Source organism: Callithrix jacchus, chromosome 2 (genome assembly GCF_049354715.1).
Source record: "Callithrix jacchus isolate 240 chromosome 2, calJac240_pri, whole genome shotgun sequence".
Lineage (NCBI taxonomy): Eukaryota > Metazoa > Chordata > Mammalia > Primates > Cebidae > Callithrix > Callithrix jacchus.
The window spans coordinates 69,249,226-69,261,429 of NC_133503.1; the positions used below are offsets into that span (position 1 = coordinate 69,249,226).

A 12,204-nucleotide genomic window follows, 5' to 3' on the forward strand; every position below is an offset into this window, starting at 1 on the left:
TTGTGTCATATAGCACTTCTGTGCTTAGTGAACTTTAGAATGCCAAGTAACTGCTCATTTACCACTAACTTTCAGTAATTCAAGACTACTTGCAAATTTTAGGGTACATTGATTCCCCCTCCCCCCGCCACCATCCTTCTGCTCAAGTAGCTTTGCTATTTTTCTTTTCTTTTCTTTTCTTTTCTTTTCTTTTTTTTTGAGACAGAGTCTCCCTCTGTCACCCAGACTGGAGTGCAGTGATATGATCTCGGCTCACTGTAACCTCTGCCTCCTGGGTACAAGTGATTCTCCTGCCTCAGCCACCCAAGTAACTGGGACTACAGGCATGCCCATCCATCCCTGGCTAATTCTTGTGTTTTTAGTAGAGACAGGGTTCACCATGTTGGCCAGACTGGTCTTGAACTCTTGATCTCAAGTGATTCACTCATCTTGGCCTTCCAAAGTGCTGGGATTACAAGCGTCACCCACCACGCCTGGTGATTTTCTTTTTTCTTTTATTGAGACAGACTTTTGCTCTGTTACCTGGGCTGGAGTGCAGTGGCGCAGTCTCGGCTCACTGCAGTCTCTGCCTCCCAGGTTCAAGCGATTCTTCTGCCTCAGCTTCCCAAGTAGCTGGGCCACCAGCATGCACCACCATGCCTGGCTAATTTTTATATTTTCAGTAGAGATAGGGTTTTACCATGTTGGCCATGCTGGTCTTGAACTCCTGGCCTCATGTGATCCGCCCACCTTGGCCTCCAAAGTGCTGGGATTAAAGGTGCGAGCCACCATATCTGGCCAGTTCAGTTTTTCAAGCTTTACAACTTTTGATTTTAAGATTTATGAATAGAGGAACCTGGATTTGTGAGAAGATTAGTGATGAAATTTGGAAAACATAGTACCTAGAACTTCTAGACCCACTTGACTTTCCCCATCTTCTAGAGAAGAATAGTAAATAGAACCTGATAGTTTCTTAATACCTGGCAGGATCCACTTTGAGAAACAAGGTGGAATGGGAGGGAGGCTTTTTGTTTCTGCCATCACATGATAGAGTAGAATTACTGAAGGTTTTGATGCCAGATGGTCCTGGGTTTGAGCCTGGATTGTCCACTTACCAACTTTGTGACCAGTAGGCTACTTGGCTTTTCCAAGGCTCAGTTTTCCCTTCTGTAATACCAGAGCTAGTGATAACCTCTGTCCAGTTGGTTGTTGGGAGGGATGGATATGGAAAAATGACTGGTGAAGCCTGTGTAGTATAAGAACTCAACCAGTGTTAGTTCCTTTCTCATCTTTTAAGTTTTACCCCTTTAGAGTATGTCTTTTAATAAAAGGCAGGTGTGTTGAAAACAGGACATTTGCTGGCAGTTTGACTGGGTATTTAGATGGCTTGTTTTCCTCTCTGCTGTATCACATTGCAAGCAATAGGTTTTAGAGATAGCCCCAACCTCTGACCTCAAAAGACTTGACTGACTCAGAGGTCAAATTATCTATGCATTGAAGTTTGGTCATGTTTTGTTATTGTATCAGAAGGTATTTTATTTGTCTTCCCCACGTAGTAAAGTGTAATGACAGCCCAGGTATTCCTTGCTTTAAATGTAAGCAGTAGCTATGCAGGACATTTTCACATTGATTGGATAGGACATACTGTCCTTTGAAGCAAGTGTTAGGCAGTAGTGGTGCAGTGCTCACGCACACTGTTGAATTAATCACTGCAGAGTTCTTGGCTCTGATCAACCTGCACAGGTAAAATAAAACTGCCTCTAAGAGACACCAGCAACTGTAGGAGAAATGTTGACTACAAAACAGAGAGGAATAAGAGAGATAAGGTTTAAGAGTGGCTTTGGCAGAATTGATTGTTTTAACTAATGACTTCTTTGGTGCTTCTTAAGTATATGGATCTTAGTTTCTTTTTTCCCAAAAGTCACAAACACAGGTCTTAGGTCTTAGGTCTTATAGGTCTAGGCACAGACTTATGTTCTTAACTTAAATCCTAGTTGTGCTATTTTTGGCTTAGAGCTCTTTTGTTTTCTAACTCCTCATATCTTAAAGTCACTTACAATAATAATGGTCCTTTGGTAAGATTGAAAATGTGTCCTTAAGGTGCTGTTCATATACAAAATGTGAAACCCAGCACACACAGCACACTGATGCAGTGAGGATTGTACCTTACAATATGGTAGAGATCAGTGCCCTCAAGTTTCAGAGCCAGATAGTAGTCCTTGGTTTGAATTTCAACTCTTGCACTTACTTGTTCTGTGACTCTGCAAGTTGCTTTACTGTTTTATATGAGTCCTTTTCTCATGTGTAACAATAAAAGAGTATGCTAATACTTTCCTAAGATTATAAGGATTAAACAAGTAATACATATAGAATGTTTAATACATAGTTGGCAAGCACTGAGTAAGTATTAACTCTATCAGTAGTGTCTCTCAATCTTTACTCCTGAATTTGATAAGCTGTTGTTGTCTCCTTGAAAGTTAGTGAAATATAGGGTGGAGTCTCTTGCAGTTCTCTGGGGGGAAGGATATTAACTAAAACTATTATAATTGCTGTTTGTCATGTTCTTCAGGTTGGTAACAAGGAAGATGCTAAGAAGGAAATAGCTATTTCTACCTTGTCATCCAGTACTCAGGTATCCTGCCCACTATGTGACCAAAGCTTTACACCCACAAAGATTGAACGACATGCCATGTACTGCAGTGGTCTGATGGGGGAAGATACAGGTAAAGACCCATAAGGACAGCCAGACTCTTACTTTTTTGTGTGGTGGTTTTATAATCCTATACAGTGCATTGCAGGGAAAAAACAGACAGCTATTCTTCAAAGTTAAAGTTGTTGGTTTTGGTTTTTTTCTATCTTATTATTTTTCTAGTAGTTTTATGTTCATCTTTACTTTTAGGAGGTATATTGTCTTGTTACACATACCTCAGGAGAAGGGGAAGGGAAAAGTCTTTCATCTTTTCATTTTTTGGTTTGTTTGTTTGTTTTTCTTTTTTCTGTCTATCACCTGAGAATGTTTTTTTTGTTTTGTTTTGTTTTTAAACGGAGTTTCTCTGTTGCCCAGACTGGAGTACAGTGGCGTGATCTTGGCTCTCTGAAACCTCCGCCTCCTGGGTTCAAGTGATTCTCCTGCTTCAGCTTCCGAAGTAGCTGGGATTACATGCGTGTGCCACCACACCTGGCTAATTTTTTTTTGTATTTTTTTTCCAGTAGAGATGGGGTTTCGCCATATTGGCCAGCCTAGTCTCGAATTTGTGATCTCAAGTAATCCGTGATCCTCCTGCCTTGGCCTTTCAAAGTACTGTGATTACAGGTGTGAGCCACTGCACCCGGCCTATCTTTTAATGTTTTAACTTACTGTTTTACAGAGATAGGCTAAAAATCAGTGTATTACTATGGACCTTGGATTTCATCTTATGTATTCAAATATTGAGATTCCTGTGGAACTTGAGGAACTATGTTCTAGAGTTGCCCATTTTTCATTCAAAATAAATCCCTTGTAGGCTTTTGTTCTCTTTCTGTAGTTTGTTTTAATAGAAATTCTGGGCCGGGCGTAGTGGGTCAAGCTTGTAATCCCAGCACTTTGGGAGGCCGAGGCGGGTGGATCATGAGATCCAGAGATCGAGACCGTCCTGGTCAACATGGTGAAACCCCGTCTCTACTAAAAAATACAAAAAATTAGCTGGGAATGGTGGCGTGTGCCTGTAATCCCAGCTACTCAGGAGGCTGAGGCAGGAGAATTGCCTGAACCCAGGAGGCGGAGGTTGCAGTGAGCCGAGATCGCGCCATTGCACTCCAGCCTGGGTAACAAGAGCGAAACTCCATCACAAAAAAAAAAAAAAAGAAAGAAATTCTATAGCAGCTGAAAAATATCCCTAATTTACATTCGTGTTCTACATATCTCTGTTGAGTTACCCAGGAGCTGTTGATTTATCTCTTTAAGAATATACCAAAGGCCAGGTGCGGTGGCTTATGCCTGTAATCCCAGCACTTTGGGAGGCTGAGATGGGTGGATCACAAGGTCAGGAGTTTGAGACCAGCCTTGCCAACATGCTGAAACCCTGTTTCTACTAAAAATACAAAAAATTAGCCGGGTGTGGTGGCGGGCTCCTGTAATCCCAGCTACTCAGGAGGCTGAGGCAGGAGAATGTCTTGAACCCGGGAGGTGGAGGTTGCAATGAGCCAAGATCTCTCCGTTGTACTCCAGCCTGGGCAACAAGAGTGAAACTTCATTGTAAAAAAAAAAGAGTATATCAACGTCTCTAGTTTTTGGACAGGATGAGGAGACATTGATTAAGAAAATCTTAATCATAGCCCTTGAAATACCACCTCTGATTTGGCCTTTCTGTTTATGATTTTAAACTCTAAATATGATCATGTCAGCACAGCTTTCTATAGTCTAAGATGCTGAATGTAAACCTAGGTAATTAGAAGTGTTACAGTGTTCTTCTCAGTGCTACTTGATTCCTGTAACTTAGGTGTATTTAAATATGACATTGTATAATTATGAAGTGTTTTTTAAATTAAGATTGCCAGAGAGGCAAGGCACATGTTGTTTACTTTTATTTATTTTTTTTTGAGACAGAGTCTTGTTCTTGTCACCCAGGTTGGAGTGCAGTGGCACAGTCTCAGCTCACTGCAACCTCCACCTCCTGGGTCCAAGCAATTCTCCTGCCTTAGCTTCTCGAGTAGCTGGGATTACACGTGCCTGCCACCATGCCCGGCTAATTTTTGTATTTTTAGTAAGATGGGGTTTCACCATGATGGCCAGGCTGGTCTTGAACTCCTGACCTCATGATCCACCTGCCTTGGCCTCCCAAAGTGCTGGGATTACAGGCATGAGCCACTGTGCCCGGCTGTTGTTTACTCTTCTTAAAGTAATATACTTTTTAGTTCTTAAATAAGGAAGTACATAAGCAGTTTAATAAATTTGTTGATTTTTCTGATTGAAAAGTGGTACATGTTCATTGTAATAACAGTGGCTTACATTTATTGAGTACTTAAAATTAGACATTATTTACACAACTGGGGCCGTGCTATATATAGCTCTCTCTGTATATATTATTCTGCAACTTGTCCTTTTTATTTAGCAATAAATTTAGATCTTTCCATGTACAGATAAATTTTTGGCATAGTTGAGGTTTGACTGTTTATAAAATTTTATATTCTGCTTTTTCTATTTATAGCATAAATATTTCACATGTTACAAAGTTACTTATAAAAATATTTTTAATGCTTACATAATATTTGGTAACCTGGATTGCTTTCATTTGCTTAATTATTACATATTTGAAATGCTTCAAGTTACTGTGTTATAATCACACAGTACTGAGCCTCTTAGCCTAAAGTTGTCACTGAATTTTGGAATTATTTCCCAAGAATATGTTCCGATATAGGGTGGTAGTAAGAAAAGATAGGCCCTGGAGGGCCAGTCAGTTTGAGCTTGAGTCCCACCTCTGTTACTCACTTTCTAGTGTGTGACCTTGTGCTAATTTTCAAGCTTCCCTTTATGCAACTGTGAAATAATAGTAATAACCCTGTTCAGTTTTTGTGAGGTTAAATGAGATATTTTAAGGAAAGTGCTTAACATAGTACCTAGCACATATTAAGTACATAGGACTATTAGCTGTTGTTAATGTGTTCCCAGTAGTGAAATTACTGTGTCAGAGATGTTTTTTTTTAAAGGTCTGTATGCATAGCATTGTAGTTTTTTAAAAACAATGAAAGTGTGATTGATGGCCAGATTTAGGTCCTCATCAACCACTTTTAGTGGGAGAGCACTGAAGGACTGGAATTTAGATGCAGTTTTAATTCGACAAAGCTCTTTAGTCTGATTTTTTTTAGCTGAGTGTTCCAGTGACTAGAAGAATTCTGGGGCTGAGCATTTGGAAGGGAAGAGACTATCTCGTCTGTCTTACTTAGCAAATACACTTACACAGCTGGTATTGGGTATCTGAGTCAATGACTTATTCAACACAACATCAAGGTCCAGAAATAAATGAGTTTGAGAAACTAAATGTCCCTTGGAGCTCTAGGAATAAATGACCTCCTTCAGGTCAGAATGATCAGGTAAGGGGTGGTATAGGATAGCTTCTACTGACATCTCCCATACTGAATTCCACTAGTTTGTGCTAAAACAGGAAGCTTTGGCATTCATAACTGTCAGATATCTTTTAACTACATATTTGTTGTTAAGCCTGTTCTTCCTTACTGGAGTGTGGTAAGAGAACTCAGACTCACATCCCCAAATTTTTTTGGTTGAAATTGATTCAGGCTTGCTCTTGAATTTTCTCAAACCAATTTTCAGATTTATGCCACTAGAACCAGGCCATTTAGGTGGACAAAGTAGACTGAGTCTTATTATCATCATCAATCCATTCAGGGAGGACATTTCAGGTTCTTCTTGTCCTGTTGTATACAAGATCAGTGACCCTGTCTAATGCTGTTCAATTGGATTTACACTCTGGTCTCACAGACTTTCAGACATGATAGATGTAAATGTGTTTTTTGACATAATAGAAAGTCCCTATATTTTTGGCATAATATGTCTTTATAGCTTTCACACAAACATCCCAGACCTCCATTTGAAGATGTCTGCTATATCCTGAATGACAGTCACACTTTCTTTTTCATAGGGAAATTTTTTATAAAAACTAATTTGGAAGACACATCTAGAATATAGTCAGGCTCAGTGATAGGGATGTGTTCTGAGAAATATGTCATTAGTGATTTTTGTTGTGCAAATACCACAGAATGAGTGTACTTACACAAACCTCAGTGGTATAGCCTACTATATACCTAGGCTATAAGGCATAGCCTATTTGCTCTTGGGCTACAAACCTGTACAGTATGTGACTGTACTGAACACTATAGTCACTTGTAACACAATGGTATTTGTTTATCTAAACATCTAAACGCAGAAATGGTACAGTAAAAATATGATATAATTTTATGGCACCACCATCCTATAGGTTGGCTGAAATGTCTTTTTGTGGTGCATGACTGAACTACATCCTTCTTTTCAATGCCAGTGTGTCTACCTAGAGCCAGAAGTTTGATTCTTTTCTATCACCTATTACTTCATATTTATCTTTAATTCATCTAGAGATTATGGGGCTTTTTTTTTTTTTTTTGGAGACAGGGTCTCACTCTGTCACCCAGGCTGGATTATAGTGGTACAATTACGGCTCACTGCAACCTCTGCCTCCTGGGCTCCAGTGATTCTCCCACCTCAGCCTCATTAGTAGCTGAGACTACAGGTGCACACCACCAGCCTGGTTAGTTTTTTGTGTCTTTTTTTGTAGAGATGGGGTCTCACCATGTTGCCCTGGGTGATCTTGAACTCCTGGGCTCAAACAGGCATCCTGCATTGGCTTCCTAAAGTGCTGGGATTACAGGCATGAGCCACCTTGCCTGGCCTTGGACTTTTCTTTTCTCTTTTTTTGTGGTGCTAGGTCTTTTGAAGCTTACTAAAGAAGTTTTAAGATTTCTGCCATCAAGGAGCTTGCATTATCAGTGGTGAAATAAGCATTTCCCCAAGAAATTAATTATAAGATGGCACAAGTGAATAATTGTGTATCCAAGTAAATGTCCCTGCCAGTGGGAGAGAGGAGAGCTGCAGTGAATAAGGATGAGATCCCAGAAAGAGTAGGCTTAGCCGTGCCTTTGCAGGCTGGTTAGTTAGGTCTGGATAAACCCATAGCAAAGTAGAGGGCCCTTTCCTCTCCCATGGGTTTAGATAAGATAAGAAGCAAGGGAAAGGGCTACTAAACAATAGCTTCCTCTTAATGTTCCTAAATGTTGATTTTTCAGGCCCTATGAGAGGGAGCAGGGAGCCCTCACTGGAACCTTTCCACTCTCTGCATATTCCTCTACCTTCCTATGAACAGTTTGGGGTGTAGGTGGGTTGGGGAATTAGAGGAATTATGCAAAGTACCTGCTAGCATACTTGGTGTACAATAGGTACTCAGTATGTTTGGTCTCTTTACTTGGTTTCCCCACATCAGCTTGCCTGCCCTGTCTTTCTTACCAGAGACAGAAGTTAGTGATTGTTCTGGTTCCTCTTAGCTTTATATGGCTGGAGACAGAGACCAGGCTTCCAATCTGGTTTTTAAATCTTTTGTCAAAGGAAGGCTTTTTTTTTTTTTTTTTAACTGTGAAAGGAAAGGAGTAAATCTTCTCCCCTACCTTTTTTTTTTTTTGAGACAGGGTCTTACTCTGTAGCCTAGGCTGGAGTGCAGTGGTGCAATCATGGCTCGCTGCACCCTCGACCTCCCAGGTTCAAGTGATCCTTCTGCCTCAGCTTCCCAAGTAGCTGGAAACACAGGTGCATGCCACCATGCCTGGCTGATTTTTTTTTTTTTGTAGAGATGGAGTCTTTCTGTGCTGTCTAGGCTGGTCTTGAACTCCTGGGTTCAAGTGATCCTCCTGCATTGGCTTCCCAAAGTGCTGGGATTATAGGCCTGAGCCACCGTGCCTGGCAGGTTACTTTTCTTGAAGACACATAAACCAGGCTGGGAGATCATTGGCCCAATGCCTACGGGCAGAATAAGAGAGGATTTACCCTCCCAGTATTAAGTATCTAGCTTTTCACTCCTTCCTGTCTCCCCCTGAAGGGTATCCTAGATGGGCTTGGTTTGGCTGTGTAAATGAAATAGCAATTAAAGTCATTTATATAAAGTGTCTACTATTTATGCCTACTTACCTTGTGGCACAATAACACTTATGCATATCATTAAATATATGTCTGACTAACTTTGCTGTAAGTTTTGTTTGCTTATAATATTACACACTGTTTAAGTTGGCTTAATCTACTCAGTTTTTTGCTCAATAACATTGTTGTCTGTTCAGAACTATGAAAAATTAGAGGGAATGCTCTCTAAGGCACTGTCTGAGGGGAGATTGACTAAGTTGATCTGGACTAGATCAAATGCACATTGCTTCTGGAAAATGTATCTGAGGCCGTTATTGTTTTAAACAGCTAGGGAGAATAAAACCCCCCATTTACTCATTTAATACATATTTATTATGTATCTACTATACAACAGATACAGTGAGCAGAATATACAGTTAACAGAATATAAGTCCCTGTTCTCATGGAGCTTATATTCTAGTAGTGGGAGGCAAACAAGAAAACAATAAATATACAACATTTCAAGTGGTGATAAGTATTTTAGAGAACAAAGTAAAGCAGAGGGAGAGGGAAATAGGGAAGATTGAGGTCAGAAGGTAGCAATACAAAATAGGTGGTCAGGGAAGGTCTCCTTGAGATGATGACATTTGAACAGGGACCTAGAGTGAGGAAATAAACTAAGAAGATTGTGAGGTGGGGAGAGTGCTAGAGATAGGCATTACATTTAGATAGACAGAAGGAACAATAAATGCAAAAACGTTAGGCATTACATTTAGGTAGACAGAAGGAACAATTAATGCAAAAACGCTGAGGTGTGAACAGGTTGAGTGTGGCTGGATTAGAGTAAGTGAGGGAGAGATAAACAGTGAAACCAGAGAGGTAATGGGGGAGGGGTACAGATGGACAGATCATAGGGTTCTTAGGCCATAATAAGGACTTAAGCTTTTCCCTGAGCAAGGGAGGAACTGTTGGAGGACCTTGAGCAAAGAATTAATCAATATTTAAGCAAAAGATCACTCCACTCTGGCTGCTACTATGTGGATAGTAGATTATTGGGCTGTGGGATATTAGGCTCTATTTTCCCACCTTCCACCTGGGAATAGTCAGCATTTCATTTTTGGCACTGTGATAAAGTAGAAGAAATGTAGGTTTTAGAACTAGGAGCTCAGCTTTAATATTTCCTAATTGGCTATTATTTGACAAGTTATCTCTTTCAGGATCAGAGTCCTCATTTGTAAAATGAGTATCAGGATTGTCATGAGAATCATAGACACTTTGTAAAGTACCAGGCATTGTGACTAGCATGTAATAGGTATGTAATAAATGGTGGCTGCTATTACTATTGACTGTGCTGTCCTGTCTCTGTAGTATTTCTGAGGTCTGTGTTTGTGTGTGCTGACGAGACGAAGGATAAGCCACTAGTTGGATAGAACAAAGGGAAAGAAGACAGGTAAGGCATAAGAGTCAAAGGGGTGAGGATAAGTTAAGGAGAAATAGATTGTAGGAGAGTTAGGGAAGCTGAAAGCATTAACTATGTACACTTTGGGCCTAGATAGAGAGTGCGGCTTAGAGTCAGGAAACTTCAAGAAGTGGACTTTCTTTTCAGGGATGTCTCCTGGAAAAATAATGTACCCTGGATGGCCGGGTAGGTAGGAGGAGGTAGGAATTCTTATTATAGATATGCCTGAAAGCTAACAGAGAAGGACCAAGGCCTAAAATAGGCTTGACTTAGGTGACTAGCAAAAATGTGTAAGACCTCAGTATCTCTAAGTAAAAATTATTTCTTAAATTAGACAAAGTTGGACTTTTTCTGTTCTCTATATGCCTACCTAAATGTAATTTGTACCCTGTCCAGTCTTCTCAGTTATATTAATGTGTCCTTTGTGGTACCCAGGATGATTAGATTAAGTATATTGCTATATTGCCACTGGCACCTAGCTACTGAGGTATTGACAATTGTGAAATAGCCTGGGTTTTATAGAAGTAATATGGATTTTGGGAACAGACTGACCTGTGGGGATATATACAAATCAAATATGGGCCCTGATCTTACTGACATTACAATTCAGTTAGATAGATAAGACATGCACATTGCATAACTGTAATGCAAGGTCAGAACTAAGGGACATACACATTAAAAAACTGTAGTGTTTCAGAAGAAATACAGTTAGACATTGAGAGGGAAGGGTATTAATGTCAGAGAACAGTAGGCTAAAATCACATAAATAGAAAAATATGAAGAGTGTATAGGAAAGAACAAACAATTCAATGTGATTATAGTATGGGTATTATGAAAGGAAATGATAGGCAATTGGAGAATGACAAATGTAACTTGAATTATGTGGGTTAACATTTATATGAATTATGTGGGTTAACATGTAGCAGCATTTTTTTCAACTCTAAAATAATTATTGGTGTTACTAAAATAATTATTTGTGTGTTTACCCCCATTGTAGTATATAGGACTCTTTTGAATGCAGGCATTAGAAATATAATTTCAGTAACCTTAAGCAAAAAAAGCAAGTTAATTTGTATAATAATTGGTAAGTCTGGTTAGGGGTTAGGCTAAGCTGGATCTGGTAGCTCAGATAGTGTGTCTCTCCATTTTTGAATCCAGTGGTCTCCATTCAACAGATGGGCTCTTTATAAGGGACAAGCAAAATGGCTGACAGCAGCTATAGCTTTTAATGGAAAGAAAGTATTTTTTTTTTCCTGAAGACCATAGGTTACTCTAGAGGAAGATTCAGGTGTCCACTTACGATGTGGTCACTATAACCATGTAGATGAGTATATATGTATTATTATTATTATTATTATTATTAGTATTATTTTGAGACTGAGTCTCACTCTGTTGCCAGGTTGGAGTGCAGTGGTGTGATCTTGGCTCACTGCAACCTCTGCCTCCCGGGTTCAAGCGATTCTCCTGCCTCCACGTTCCAAGTAGCTGAGATCACAGGTGTGTGCCACCATGCCCAGCTAATTTTTGTATTTTTAGTAGAGATAGTGTTTTGCCGTGTTGGCCAGGATGGTCTCGATCTTTTGACCTCGTGATCCGTCTGCCTTGGCCTCCCAAAGTGCTGGGATTACAGGCATGACTCATCATGCCTGGGTGATGGGTATATATTATTTACAAGTCAGAACAAGTAAATGAGAACTCTTTTACTAACTATGAGAAATTCTATTAGTATCTGTCAGAAAATTCTGTCAGTCACAACAGCAAAACATCATTAATAGCGGGTTTAACATGTGGTATTTCTTTTTTTCTCACATCACAGATCTACGGTGAGGCAGTGGCTCATTGATATAATTGAGGATCAGGCTTTTGCCTTTGATACTACAGTCATAAACTTGTGGCTTGATTCACCATTTCAAGATTACCATTACATGTCTAGGCTTCACATGTATGTTTGAGGCAGGAAGATGGAGATAAGGGTAAAGGGACATGACTGCTGATTCTGACTCCCTTGATCTAATACTCATTCCTGCATTCTCATGGAATTTGAGCTTACTTTAAATTATGGTTGAATTAAGGCAGTTCTAAATTTAGTGTTTGTTCATACTTTTATGTGTTTATGTCTTTTGGTGTATAAAAT

General features: G+C 39.7%; 1 protein-coding gene across 16 annotated transcripts in view; it reads left to right on the forward strand.

Moving 5' to 3' along the window:
* Nucleotides 1-12,204, forward strand: part of UIMC1 (ubiquitin interaction motif containing 1) — a 177,608-nt gene that overhangs the window by 113,701 nt on the left and 51,703 nt on the right. For all 16 annotated transcript variants that reach the window (XM_078364667.1, XM_078364662.1, XM_008990253.4 and 13 more), the window contains one exon: nt 2,549-2,702. In XM_078364667.1, the coding sequence (XP_078220793.1) occupies nt 2,549-2,702 (154 nt within the window). The remainder of the gene's footprint in view (nt 1-2,548; nt 2,703-12,204) is intronic.